We start from the raw sequence: 11732 nt of genomic DNA, 5'->3' as shown, positions 1-11732 counted from the left end.
TGTACTTGAATCTCGTAGTTTGACAAACCACAAATGATATAATGATCTCCCATGAAACATAACGCACTACACGTAGCGGAATCGATATGAATTTTGTGCAACACTAAAAGATCACATGCTTTCCTCACTATCCACAAGTTTTCATTTCAATGTCGAATATGCGAAGTTTATTGTCAGTACAACCTGCTGCAAAGTTTAATTCTCTCAGATCGCAACTCAAAGAAACCACATCACTTCCATCGATCGAATAATCCTACTGTAAATTTAAAAAGGAGTTCAATACAGCGAGGGGATTTGGATTCTCGAGAGACCACAACTTGATCACATCACTCCTCCCACTTGTCAAAATTTTTGTTTCCTATGGCTTCAAGAAGCACGCTCAACTCTACTGATGGACTACAGAGGAGACAATGTGTTATCCCCGTTTTATGTGCTTCAACCGTTACTAATGTAATTACACGTCACTCTCAAAGCATACACAGATTGATAGACTCATCCATACTGTTTTTGTGATAACGATCAAAGTGTCCATATGATTATAGAAATTATCATACTAGTTTGGGTGCATATAACCATTCAGAGCCCATCTCAACCACTTTAAGAATACTTCGGTATAAAGAAAGTGTAGATTCCGTTTTTCGTATTTACAAAGTGAACAATATCACAAGAATAAAAGGGGATATAAGAGTCGCGGTTATTTGACGATTTTGAGGGAATTTCAATCCCATTAATCTCCATTAGTTTTTGGTCATAGTTCTTATCCAATATGGCTGCTAAACGTGGTATGTTGAATGCGGAGGGGGAGTCATAGGTAGGACGTGGAGGTGCTGCTGGAAACAAGTTCAAGATGAGTCTTGGTCTCCCTGCCGGAGCTATTATGAACTGCGCCGATAACACTGGTGCCAAGAACCTGTATGTGATTTCGGTCTATGGTATTGGTGCTCGTCTTAATAGACTTCCTGCTGCTTGTAAGTTCTTGGCGTTATCTGCGTAATCTGCTAGCTGCCGGAGATATGTTCATTGCCTCTGTCAAGAAGGGAAAGCCCGAGCTCCGTAAGAAGGGTATTTGGCATTTGTCGTGTTTGATGTGTCTAGTCATGCCCGCTGTTGTGGTGCGTCAGCGCAAGGCCTGGAGAAGAAAGAACGGCATGTTCCTGTACTTCGAGGGTGCGTTTTTGGGTGGTGCGGTTAATTCGCAGATAACGCTGGTGTGATCGTGAACCCCAAGGGAGAGATGAAGGGATCCGGTATCACTGGACCTGTGGCGAAGGAGGCTGCCGATCTTTGGCCCAAGATTGCTTCTTCTGCTAGCTCCATCTGGTAAGCGGTGTGAGCACACTGGAACAGATTGGATGAGACGTTTGCTTGTTTGTTCAACAAAGACTCGAACAGGCCAATATGCTACGCAGTCTGGCGATGCGTTGCGTGATGATTGCTTCGTCGTTGTTGCTACTGCTCGAAACGCCGCTGAGTCGCTGCGTGAAGTCTACTCCATGAACTGCCACGAATACACGCACCTGGATCGCTCAGATCGAGGAGGGTTTTGAGGAGAGAGAGCACTTGGGAGTTTCCGACTCCGAAGGCGGTGAGAACGTTCGACAAATAACTGCGTTGCATCCCCACAGCACGCCTACCCCACATCCTTCGCGAGCTGCTGCGATCCGGAGTATTTAATGCGAGGGATTCCGCAGAGATTCTCCACATAGCACGAAATGACGACTACAAATGAGCCTCGATCCTCGCTTCCCACCGCGAGCGATGAGAATCAGGAACGTTTGGCTGAACAGCGCGAACGAATCCGAGCTGGCCGTGCTCTCCACTTGGAACCCAGCGCACTACGCGATGAGTCCGAGGCTCCACATCTCACGATTCCCTTCTTGAGCGGCATTTCGGCGCGTTGCAGCGCGGCTTTCTCGGTCTGCTCGCCGTAGTGATCCATCTCGGTGCGCACGTCGCGCCATTCGCCCTCCAGCGCCTCCGTCGCGATGTTCACGCGGAACGCGAGCAGCAAGTCGGAGGTGGAGGACGCGACCAGCTCGATCTGCTCGACCATTCGCAGCAAATGCTCGCCGATGGGCATGATAAAACTACATCGCAGCTGCAACACAACACAACTCTGAAGGAAGCGCCGGGACGGACGACGAGTCCATTCGGCCCCACTGCGGCATCGACGCCATCTGGCGGAACGTGTGCTGCGCGGGAGCCAGAACCGTCGATACAATCGAGCTGATCATCTGGTTCATCACGGCGAGCAGTCCCGTGTAATTGCTCTGCAGGGGCGACAGCATGACGCCGGACGGAAGCGTGTCGATCGCGCTCAGACACTACAAATCGAGGCTACTCGCGATTCCCACAGAGAGAATGGAGGTTCGCCAGGCCGAGTCGCTGCTGTGCATCATGAGAAGCAGCGTGGAGAGAGAGAGCGAAGAGTCTCCGGGCGTGCGACCGTCGCCGCCGGTCGCGAGGTCGGAGAAGAGAGAGCGGTGGGTCTGGAGGAAGTCGAGGACGAAGGCGTGGCTCTGGCGAAGCACCAGAAGGAAATTGTCGAGGTAGAGAAGCAGGGAGAGGACGCTTTGGAAGGATTCCCAGTCGAAGGAAGCGTCGGAGAGCGGAGAAAGCGAGGAGACCGCGTCGTTGAGGACCGGGGATTTGGTGGCCATTTTACGGAGAGAAGCGTAGCGGTCAAGGACGGTTTGGAAGCGACTGGCGAGATTGGAGAAGAGCTTGCTATGCGTGGAGGGAGAGGGACGGAAGTACTTGAGATAGACGAGATAATCGGGGAGAAGAAGCCCGTTGCCGATGGTTTTACAGTGGGTCTGGAGCGAGGAGAGAAGCAGCAGAAGCGACTGCATGCTGCCGCTGAACGACTGCGTGAACGCGGGAAGCAGCGTGTCGGGATCGTCCTATTTCAAAAGAGGATGATCTCGCGTGTACGGTGATAACGGACTGGTTGAGGATTTGATTGATCTCGTTGTACTCGTTCTCCATGAGATGCGTGACGATGAACTGCTTCCAGTCCTGGATCAGGCATTTCAGACACTCTTCTTTCGTCTCCTGGTTGTTCACGCCGGCCACCAAGATCTCCATGTAGCTGTACGCGCTCTCCAGCGTTCGCTGGAACGATTTGATCGGAATGCTCGCCAGCTTGCTCGAGAAATCGGCGGAGATTTTGGAGCAGCCTTCGCGTAGCAGCGCGAGGATCGCTTCTGTGGGTTACAAAGGGGAAACAGAGAAACTGTCGTCGTTGTCGCTGAAAATGGAGATTAAATCGTCCGAGAGAGAGAGGAGCCATGTGTGCAGATTCGTGTAGAAGTTCTGAATGGAGTCGGTCACCGATTCGGCTTGCGAGTTTTTCCAAACTCTGAATGAATGAATGAAACAGAAAAAGCAATACTGAACGAAGGAAGCGGAGTGGAAGTGGCAGAACTCCTCGATGAATTTGGACTCCAGACCCAGATGGCAATAGATCTTGTGGATTAGAAGCTGCTGTGTGTCGTTGCGCGACTGCAGAGCCGATTCGAGTTTGGGAAGAAGCTGCACTTCCAGTTCCTTGTTGAACGACTGAATGGTGCTCAGGCGGGCTTCCTGGTTGGGAATGCCGGAGAGGAGCTGAATGGAACGCATCAGGTCCTCGATAATCGATGCAGCCATCTACAGAGCGAAATTCGAAAAGGATGTACCTCTGTGTCTTGGTTAGAGAGCGCATCTTGGCACGAAGAGCACAGCTGGTCCCACTCCATAAGCGTTTCTAACTGACATTTGCATGTTTTCATCCGATTTTGAATCACTTTCAAATCAGAGAGCACTTCGGTTTCTGCATTTCTTTCCAGACTTTTTGTTTTATTACTCATTTCCCTAATGTCGTTTTTCAGAACCTCCATCTTTCCTTCCAATTCTACGACTTCTGTCATCTGTACGTGATTTACAACGAATCGGTGTTACCATATCTGGGAGACGGTTGAGTAGGGAGCACATTTGCGACTCAATGCTGTCTCCACAGTCCTGTGACAATACTTGGATCTTCATAGACAATCCGGACAAAAAAGAATCGAGATCTTCCGTATTTCCCATAAGGTCGATGGACGTGTTAATCCATTTGTATACATCAAACTGACTATCTGAAAAGTCAGATAAATTTGATAGATTCATTCTATCTTATCTGATAAATGACAAAATCGGAATCAAAGATTCGAGACCAGTATGGCCAATTTCTGGAAATCCCAAACTCAACGCAAGTTGTTATTTCAAACAAACAATGCACTCTGTTGCTGTAGCATTCTCTGGGGCTGCAGTAATCACTTTTTTCTCCTCCTTCTCCTCCTCCTCCGCTGTAGGTTTCTCTTCTTCTTCCTTCGGTTTTACCTCCTCCTTCACTTCTTCTTCTTCTTCTTCTTTCGGTTTTTCCTCTTCCTCTTTCGGTTTTTCTTCTTCTTCCTCCTCCTTCACTTCTTCTTCCACTTTGGCCGGATCTACAGCTCGCTTCCCTCGTTCCTTTTCCCTACGTTTCACCGCCAGCCGCACTCGAATTTCCCTCCCCGTTATCAGCGACCGCGTGTTGTCCCACACCAGCGTCAGCACACCGGCCTCCTCGCTCCGGAACTCCCCTCTAGTTTACTCCGTTTCCACGTTTCTACCCATCGAAGCGACCGTCTCCCTTCGTTCGATGCTCCTTCTCGATCTCGCGCGCCTCGCTCGATCCCGCCGCGTTCAGAATCACTGAGAAGTGCACATTGCTGTCGTCGCAGAGGAATAACCACTTCACCTCGCTTCCAGCCTGATCATTAACCCATCCCTGCAATTCGCACCGTCACCGTGATAGGATGCTCGTAAACAGATCCAGCGCCCAGTTTCAGCGTGAATTCCTTATCGGATTGATTGGCAATGAGCGGGTTTTGGAGAGAGAGGATCTCGGCGGGAATCTCGGCGGAGAACGATGCGGACATCGAGGAATAAACGGAGACGAAAAGCTCGTAAAGCTTCGTTACAGAATTCTGAACGAACTGCTTGTTGTCCGCGATGAGCTCTTGCAGAGAACTGAGGAGCGAGGCGCGCTCTTCTTCGATGTTCTTCTTCGCCTCTGCGATCGAATTGCCCAACTACACAATAAAAAGAGCGAATAGAAACGAACATCGCTGATCTGCTTCTGCGTTTGTTCCAACATCTCTTTGTGGTCATTTTGATAAGCAGAGATGATTTGCTCGCGCGACTTCAGCTGACTCAGCAACTCTTCGTCCTGGATTTGATATTTAACAAATAACGAACATCCGTGATTGATGCCTTCTTTCGGTTGAATTCAGACACCCGAGTCTGTAGCGTATGCAGTACTTCGATCCGATTGTCGATATCAGCACGAATGGTTTGTATATTTCCAGTCTGCTCGTAAACTCTCATGAAACAGCCCTACCACTTCGGGATACAATTGATCTTTCACGTTGCCAACACTAAAATAGAACCTGGACGCCTTTCCCCAGATATCAACAGGGGTTCCACGTTTTTCGTCACTCGCCTCAAGAGCCTCCATATGACGGAGGATACTGCTGTTTGTATCGGCGAAAATTAACACTTGCTTTTCTAACTCCTTGGTAATCGCAATTAGGTTCCTATTCGTTACAACCCATACAGCAAATGCACGAGAAGGAAGAATTCTGACTTTCGGCCTCCTTCACCAATTTCGCGATTTCCTCGTCATTTCCTGTTGTGCCAGTAAATGTATTAATTGCAGCTTCTGCAAGACCACGTAAACTGAATCCGAACATAATAAAAAGGATTTGTATGAAAGTGATATATCTGCGTACATAATCTTTATTCAGATGGGTCTTGATAAAAGTACGCTAGAAGATCCAACCCGAGAAAAACGTGGAATCAGATATTTTTGAAAGTGAAAAATTGCTATAATGCTTCCAAACGCATCCTGACTGACAGTACGAGTATCTGGATATTCTTCAGACCTTACTTAGCTTGACAAATTGACAGGTTTTAGAGTATCTCATTTTTGGAGATGAGTGGCATCTTCCCAGATTCAATCCTAGCAAAAGGACAAGCAGCTGCTATCAATATCGAGTTTGGTTAATGAAGTCGCGGTTATTGCCTTTTTATCAGAGAGCATTTCTAGAGCGATGATTGGTATAAAAAATTCGTTCATCGAATGAATCACCAGTGCGGGATAATAAGGGTCCATTAAAAGGGAGTATTAGGGTCGTTTCTAGAAGAAAAGAACACAGACACATTATAGGGTTAAGGGGCTAACTTTGTGTGATTCTCATTTTATGCCCAATTTTGCATCGTCTCTGAGAAGGAGATCTAAATTTGCACACGGACATTTATTTGAAACAGGCTGTCAGCATCACGATATATGAACTCTGCTTATCAATATACGGATTCTCCTATTCTTGTCAACGCTTCCAACGTCACCTACACTGATGACACTATAACTGCCGACTACGTCTACCATACGAGTGAAGCGAAGATTGAAAATGGTCAAGTCGTCGTGACTCCTCGCGACGAGAAGTACGTTTTCAAGACCGATCGCCGCATCCCGAAGGTCGGTATGATGCTCATTGGCTGGGGTGGCAACAATGGAACCACTGTCACTGCAGGAATTCTTGCCAACAAGCACCAGATTACCTGGCACACGAAGAAGGGCGAGATGCACCCGAACTACTACGGGTCGATCTCGCAGAGCTCTACAGTGAAGATTGGTACCGTTCCCGGAGGGGATCTCTACATTCCCTTCAAGAATCTTCTCCCGCTCGTCAATCCCAACGATTTGGTGATTGGTGGATGGGACATTAGCTCTATGAACTTGGGCGACGCCATGAAGCGCGCTGGTGTGTACGACTACGACTTCCAGCAGGTCATGTACCCGTACATGAAGGACTTCAAGCCCCTGCCCTCGATCTACTATCCCGATTACATCGCTGCCAACCAGAAGGATCGCGCGGATAACGTGATTCCGGGCAACGACAAGCAAGTCCATCTGGACACGGTGCGCGCCGATATGCGCCGTTTCAAGGAGGAGAACCACCTGGACAAGGTGATTGTGCTCTGGACGGCGAACACGGAGCGCTACTCTGAAATCATCCCCGGCGTGAACGACACTGCGGAGAACTTGCTGAAGTCGATCCGCGAGAGCCACTCGGAGGTGGCTCCGTCGACGATCTTCGCGGTGGCCGCCATTCTGGAGGGCAACACGTACATCAACGGCTCTCCGCAGAACACGTTCGTTCCTGGCGTGTTCGAGCTGGCGGAGCAGCACAAGACGTTCATTGCGGGCGACGACTTCAAGAGCGGCCAGACGAAGATCAAGTCGGTGCTGGTGGACTACCTGGTGAGCGCGGGCATCAAGCCGGCGTCGATCGCCTCGTACAACCACCTGGGCAACAACGACGGGAAGAACCTGTCCTCGCCGCAGCAGTTCCGCTCGAAGGAGATCTCCAAGTCGGGCGTGGTGGACGACATGGTGGCCTCGAACGGCATTCTCTACCCCAACCACGAGCACCCCGACCATCTGATCGTGATCAAGTACATCCCCTTCGTGGGCGACAGCAAGCGCGCTCTGGACGAGTACACCTCGGAGATCTTCAACGGCGGCATCAATACCATTTCGATGCACAACACCTGCGAGGACTCGCTGCTGGCCGCGCCGCTGATGGTCGATTTGGTGGTGCTCTCGGAGATGTGCGAGCGAATCTCGCTCTCCTACGAGGGATCCCAGGGATTCGAGCGATTCAACTCCGTCCTCTCCATTCTCTCCTATCTGCTCAAGGCGCCCGAAGTGCCGCGCGGAACCCCCGTGGTGAACGCTCTCTCCAAGCAGAGAGAGTGCATCATCAACATCTTCCGCGCTTGCATCGGACTGCAGCCCGATAACCACATGATGCTCGAGTACAAGAAGCAGCAGCACTAAAGAAGAAATAAGGTGTAGTACAAAGGAGTTGTGTGCTGTCTAGCGAGCTTGCGAGCTTTATGCTTAGAATGTATTGAAATGAAGGAGTGTTTGTTGGAATACATATTATATCTGGAGAGTGGGAAAGGTGATTCCTGTGAAATGTTTGCAGCAACGAAACGGCTCGATTGGTTGAGAACTCATAATTAACCTTAGTTGTCTGCATAACCCGGGCATATGAACAACCAATGGAGTTGCAGCCGCTGTGGTAGCTTGAATTCCGCAAGTAGTTTAATTTGCTCTACCTGTGGTTATGAGCACCTTTCCGAGTTCTTTTAAAATTATGTTGTGACCTTTAGTACGGAGGAGGAGGAGGAGGAGGTGTATATTTCGGATAGTGAAGATAATCTGGAGCAAATCCCGCTGTTGCAAGCAGATGAACAACAAGCAAATCAGAGAGAGCGTGCACCTCGCACTATAAGTGACGAGCAGGCGCAGGAATTGCGTTCTCAACTTCTGAGGATTCTCGAGCTTTATGAGAATGAGCGTCAACGTCAGGCAGCCCAGAATGGAAATGAAGCTACAAATGGTAATACCCCTACCATTCCTGCTGCGAGAGGTCGTCGAGTTGTATCAATATCTATTAGCAATATCTTATCGAACGGTAGGCGAAGAATTGGTTTCTGACGTGTTAGCCAGTGAAGGCATTCTTTACACGATCGAGGTTGCCCCTTTGATAGGAATTCTGTTCGTTTTTATTATAGCCTTCGAGCACAAATGTACTTCACTGTTAGAGTACTAGTTCGAACATAGGGATCTTGTCTGTCTTCTTACTGTGGTGTACTCTAACGTATATTCAAGAGTACTTCCGCGCCGAATTCTCTATGAAAGTGGCCATTTTTGTTGCCTCTCACTCCAGGACACCATCAATCGGAAATCGCTAATCTTTTTGTTAATGGTTTGTATAGTATGTCGTCTTTTGGCAGAGCGGATTCTGCGAGGAACAGAATACGTCTACAACTATTCCACACTCTCCACGTCGGTCCAGACCTCGATAGGCAACATCTTCATGTCCTATTTTGTTTTTGGTCCGATTTTTGGAATTCCATAATTCTAGATCCCATGTTGGAGATTCTGTTTCTGGAAGCCAAAATCTGCGTTGCTCTGCTCCCACAGACTCTGTTCCGCCTTTCTAAGGAGATCTTTTATGAGAAGAAGGTACGGAAGATGATGCTGATGCCAGGTTAACGGGTAGCGGAAGTTGCTGGCGATTGTGGAGGAAAGCTCGGTAATCTACCGCTATTTCTTCAATTCGTTCGTCTGGACGGGGTATTTTCTGGTCGGTGCATCGCGTGTTGTTAATGTGCAGAGCAAAGGGCATAACTGGGTTGCAGAGACGGTAACGCTGGCGTACGGCATTTTAAAGGTAGGAAAAGGGAAGAGAGAGGGCGTAATGACTAGTCCCAGATTCTGTTCCGCCATGGAGTAAAACTCTTCAAAATGATCATTTCTTTGTTTACTTCGAATCTGGTGCGAGTTGGAGCGTGTTTTGATGGGTAGATGTATGGCAAGCGAATCTCGGTGCAGGAGGCCATGCAGGAGGGAAACGCGTGTTGTCCGATCTGCATGGAGACGGTGAAGTACCCGACCAAACTGCCGTGTGATCATGTGTTTTGTGAGACCTGCATCGCGCAGTGGCTTGAAACGAATCAGACCTGTCCAGTGTGTCGAAGCAAGCTGAATCGAAGTGGGGATTGGATCCACGGCAATGGTTCACGTAGTAACGTTTTCTTGTTTATTTGGAGTGTTTGAGGCATACAGGAAATAGAATGAATCGTGTTTTTTTGCAATGAGAGGAGAGATAGATAACAACAGCAGTGAATGTCTATTCCATAACGTTCCTTCTCTTTAGTGTGTGTGGTTGACTTACAAAAGGCACACAATAATCCACTCTAATTCAATGAAAGAAAAGATGAACAACAGCAGTAGTGATTATCCATCAACCATCGCTTTCTCTTCCACACACACCATCATTCTCTCTTCCACACACACACACACACACACACACACTATCGTTCTCTCTTCCCAACTTTCATGTTTCTCTCAAACAGAGCACACAATAAATCACTCTTGCTGAATCTCCATAACCTGCATGGGCTTCATCGAAGATGACGCCTCTTCCACGATGTGGCTTCCCTCCTGCTCCATATCCACCAGCGAGTCCACAGGCATCTCCTCCTCGCCGGTCTGCTCGGACGTGGCGATCTGGATGTGCGACGCGTAAGCGGACGTGTTTTCGGAGGGCAGCCACATGATCATGATGGCCACCATGAGCAAGAGATAGAACAAATCCCAGAGTCCCTGGTTCATCCTACGCCTCATTCCGCAACGCCGAGCCCACAGCCACTGATACTTCCAGATCTTGGCGGAGAGATCGAAAATAACCACGCTCGAAAACCCGATCAGCGTCAGCGTCGCCAGCACCACCGCCACGATCAGCAGGTTGCGCAGCCGCGTGAAGATCTCCAGCTTCTTCTCCTGCTTGCGCTCGGCGAGGACCTCCATGGTGTCCATGAGGGAGACGAAGATCCAGAAGTAGGCGATGGCGTCGATGCTACGGTGAAAGAGAGAAAAAACCGCGACGAAGAGGTGAGGACGAAGCGAGCCACCTCGATGGTGGGATTGGTGGTGGGGTAGACGGTGAGATAGGAGTCGCAGAAGGTGATGAGGTAGTAGACCACGCCGAAGACGACGAACTTGAAGGTGATCAGCGTGTCGTCGAGGTTCTGCTTCGTCACGCCCAGTCTATCCTGGCAGTCCGCGTTCATCCCTACCCCATGCACACGAACAGCGTGAGAATCCGCGTCAGCGTGCGCGTGCTGCAGTCCAGCACGATGCTGATGAGCACCAGGATGAACAGCGGACGGCCCACGAAGTTGAAGGCCGCCAGGTGGATGAAGCGCGCGCCCAGGTCCAGCACGAAGAAGATCAGCACCAGCAGGATGATGACGTGCACCGACATCACGTCGTTGGAGTGCTTCAGCGAGAGATACACCCACCACACAAGGAGCAGAAGGAAGCACGCGAAGAGAAGGAAGGTGAACGGAAGCAGGCCGTGCTGCGGGGCGGGCAGTTGGCCGTACGGGTTCACTGCTTCGTACTCTCCCGAAAAACGGATCAGACCCGCACGGTAGTCGCATCTATCGTGGAAAGGGGGAAACGGAGGTACGAGATTGCGAGGACGTAGTAAATGCCTGTCTTCTGCACGTCATACGAGAGAATTCCGGTGTTTTTGTTTTTCCTGAGAGGTTGAAACGAAAATGGAGCCCATACTTCAAAGAAAGGGATTGACTGACGTATTCCGACTCTGCGTTGGCAGGAAGAAGGATATGACCCTGGTTCATGCAGTATCCTTTCTACGCTTCACACAGGCCACCAAGCCCTACCTCAACGGCTTGACTGTCACAACACAGCACAGTCTTTCCATTTTCGTCCTTGTATCCAATCTTTTCAAACACAGAATCGGACACAATCGCAACCTGCATCGTCAACCCCCTAACAAAACACAAACGTCCATTTCTCCTTGAGCCTCCGAATTAGGCTTCAGATTCACGGCTGTGTAATTAAAAATGATTTTTGAAGGTCCGTTTGCACTACATAATCATACAGCGCGCAGATCATACGAGAGAGTAAATACATCCTTTTTATCGAACATATATATTCCCTTGTACGTAAATGACAAACCCTCATATTCATAGGAGCCGAAAGAAGCCTTGTAAGCAGAAACGAATGCAGGCAGTATACACAATAACTACACAGTCAGCCTCACTGAGAACAGAAATATACA

At 49.3% G+C, this 11732-nt stretch overlaps 7 protein-coding genes; 4 read left to right on the top strand and 3 right to left on the bottom strand.

Annotated features, from left to right (window-relative positions):
• The first annotated feature begins 751 nt into the window (after window positions 1-751).
• On the top strand, window positions 752-1366 carry GSBLH_T00004091001 (Ribosomal protein L14b/L23e). XM_013042936.1 has 5 exons: window positions 752-782; window positions 816-968; window positions 1003-1062; window positions 1096-1167; window positions 1200-1366. Exons 1-5 carry the CDS (start codon window positions 767-769, stop codon window positions 1322-1324), a joined length of 426 nt encoding a protein of 141 aa, XP_012898390.1. The 5' UTR covers window positions 752-766; the 3' UTR covers window positions 1325-1366.
• Window positions 1367-3213: 1847 nt separating this feature from the next.
• On the bottom strand, window positions 3214-4149 carry GSBLH_T00006762001 (uncharacterized protein; the record flags this gene model as incomplete). The annotated part of the gene is made up of 3 exons (XM_013042935.1): window positions 3214-3651; window positions 3681-3911; window positions 3943-4149. 3 exons carry the CDS (start codon window positions 4147-4149, stop codon window positions 3214-3216), a joined length of 876 nt encoding a protein of 291 aa, XP_012898389.1.
• A 90-nt stretch (window positions 4150-4239) lies between these two features.
• Window positions 4240-4943, bottom strand: GSBLH_T00004090001 (uncharacterized protein; the record flags this gene model as incomplete). The annotated part of the gene is made up of 4 exons (XM_013042934.1): window positions 4240-4469; window positions 4503-4606; window positions 4635-4774; window positions 4806-4943. The coding sequence occupies 4 exons, from the start codon at window positions 4941-4943 to the stop codon at window positions 4240-4242; spliced, it is 612 nt and encodes a 203-aa protein (XP_012898388.1).
• A 1409-nt stretch (window positions 4944-6352) lies between these two features.
• Window positions 6353-7989, top strand: GSBLH_T00004089001 (uncharacterized protein; the record flags this gene model as incomplete). XM_013042933.1 has 1 exon in its annotated part: window positions 6353-7989. The coding sequence occupies one exon, from the start codon at window positions 6353-6355 to the stop codon at window positions 7904-7906; it is 1554 nt and encodes a 517-aa protein (XP_012898387.1). The 3' UTR covers window positions 7907-7989.
• Window positions 7990-8122: 133 nt separating this feature from the next.
• On the top strand, window positions 8123-8829 carry GSBLH_T00004088001 (uncharacterized protein; the record flags this gene model as incomplete). The annotated part of the gene is made up of 4 exons (XM_013042932.1): window positions 8123-8214; window positions 8245-8549; window positions 8581-8664; window positions 8699-8829. The coding sequence occupies 4 exons, from the start codon at window positions 8123-8125 to the stop codon at window positions 8827-8829; spliced, it is 612 nt and encodes a 203-aa protein (XP_012898386.1).
• Window positions 8830-8854: 25 nt separating this feature from the next.
• On the top strand, window positions 8855-9697 carry GSBLH_T00004087001 (uncharacterized protein; the record flags this gene model as incomplete). Its single annotated transcript, XM_013042931.1, has 5 exons — window positions 8855-9103; window positions 9141-9224; window positions 9255-9311; window positions 9347-9415; window positions 9446-9697. 5 exons carry the CDS (start codon window positions 8855-8857, stop codon window positions 9695-9697), a joined length of 711 nt encoding a protein of 236 aa, XP_012898385.1.
• Window positions 9698-9977: 280 nt separating this feature from the next.
• Window positions 9978-11696, bottom strand: GSBLH_T00004086001 (uncharacterized protein; the record flags this gene model as incomplete). XM_013042930.1 has 9 exons in its annotated part: window positions 11569-11696; window positions 11457-11538; window positions 11332-11424; window positions 11219-11301; window positions 11115-11186; window positions 10731-11085; window positions 10529-10690; window positions 10287-10499; window positions 9978-10256 (listed from the first exon to the last, which is right to left on the bottom strand). Exons 1-9 carry the CDS (start codon window positions 11598-11600, stop codon window positions 9978-9980), a joined length of 1371 nt encoding a protein of 456 aa, XP_012898384.1. The 5' UTR covers window positions 11601-11696.
• Between the last annotated feature and the right edge of the window lie 36 nt (window positions 11697-11732).

This window comes from Blastocystis hominis, assembly GCF_000151665.1.
Source record: "Blastocystis hominis, Singapore isolate B (sub-type 7) whole genome shotgun sequence assembly, scaffold_5".
Lineage (NCBI taxonomy): Eukaryota > Bigyra > Opalinata > Blastocystidae > Blastocystis > Blastocystis hominis.
Note: the sequence above shows the minus strand (reverse complement) of the source record. Positions and strands in the feature narration are given on the sequence as shown.

Excerpts from the sequence above, each read along its gene's own strand:
- GSBLH_T00004091001 (XM_013042936.1), top strand. Across the intron at positions 1,063-1,095 it reads GCCCGAGCTCCGTAAGAAGG|TCATGCCCGCTGTTGTGGTG; the intron begins GTATTTGGCATT and ends TGATGTGTCTAG. Across the intron at positions 1,168-1,199 it reads CATGTTCCTGTACTTCGAGG|ATAACGCTGGTGTGATCGTG; the intron begins GTGCGTTTTTGG and ends GTTAATTCGCAG.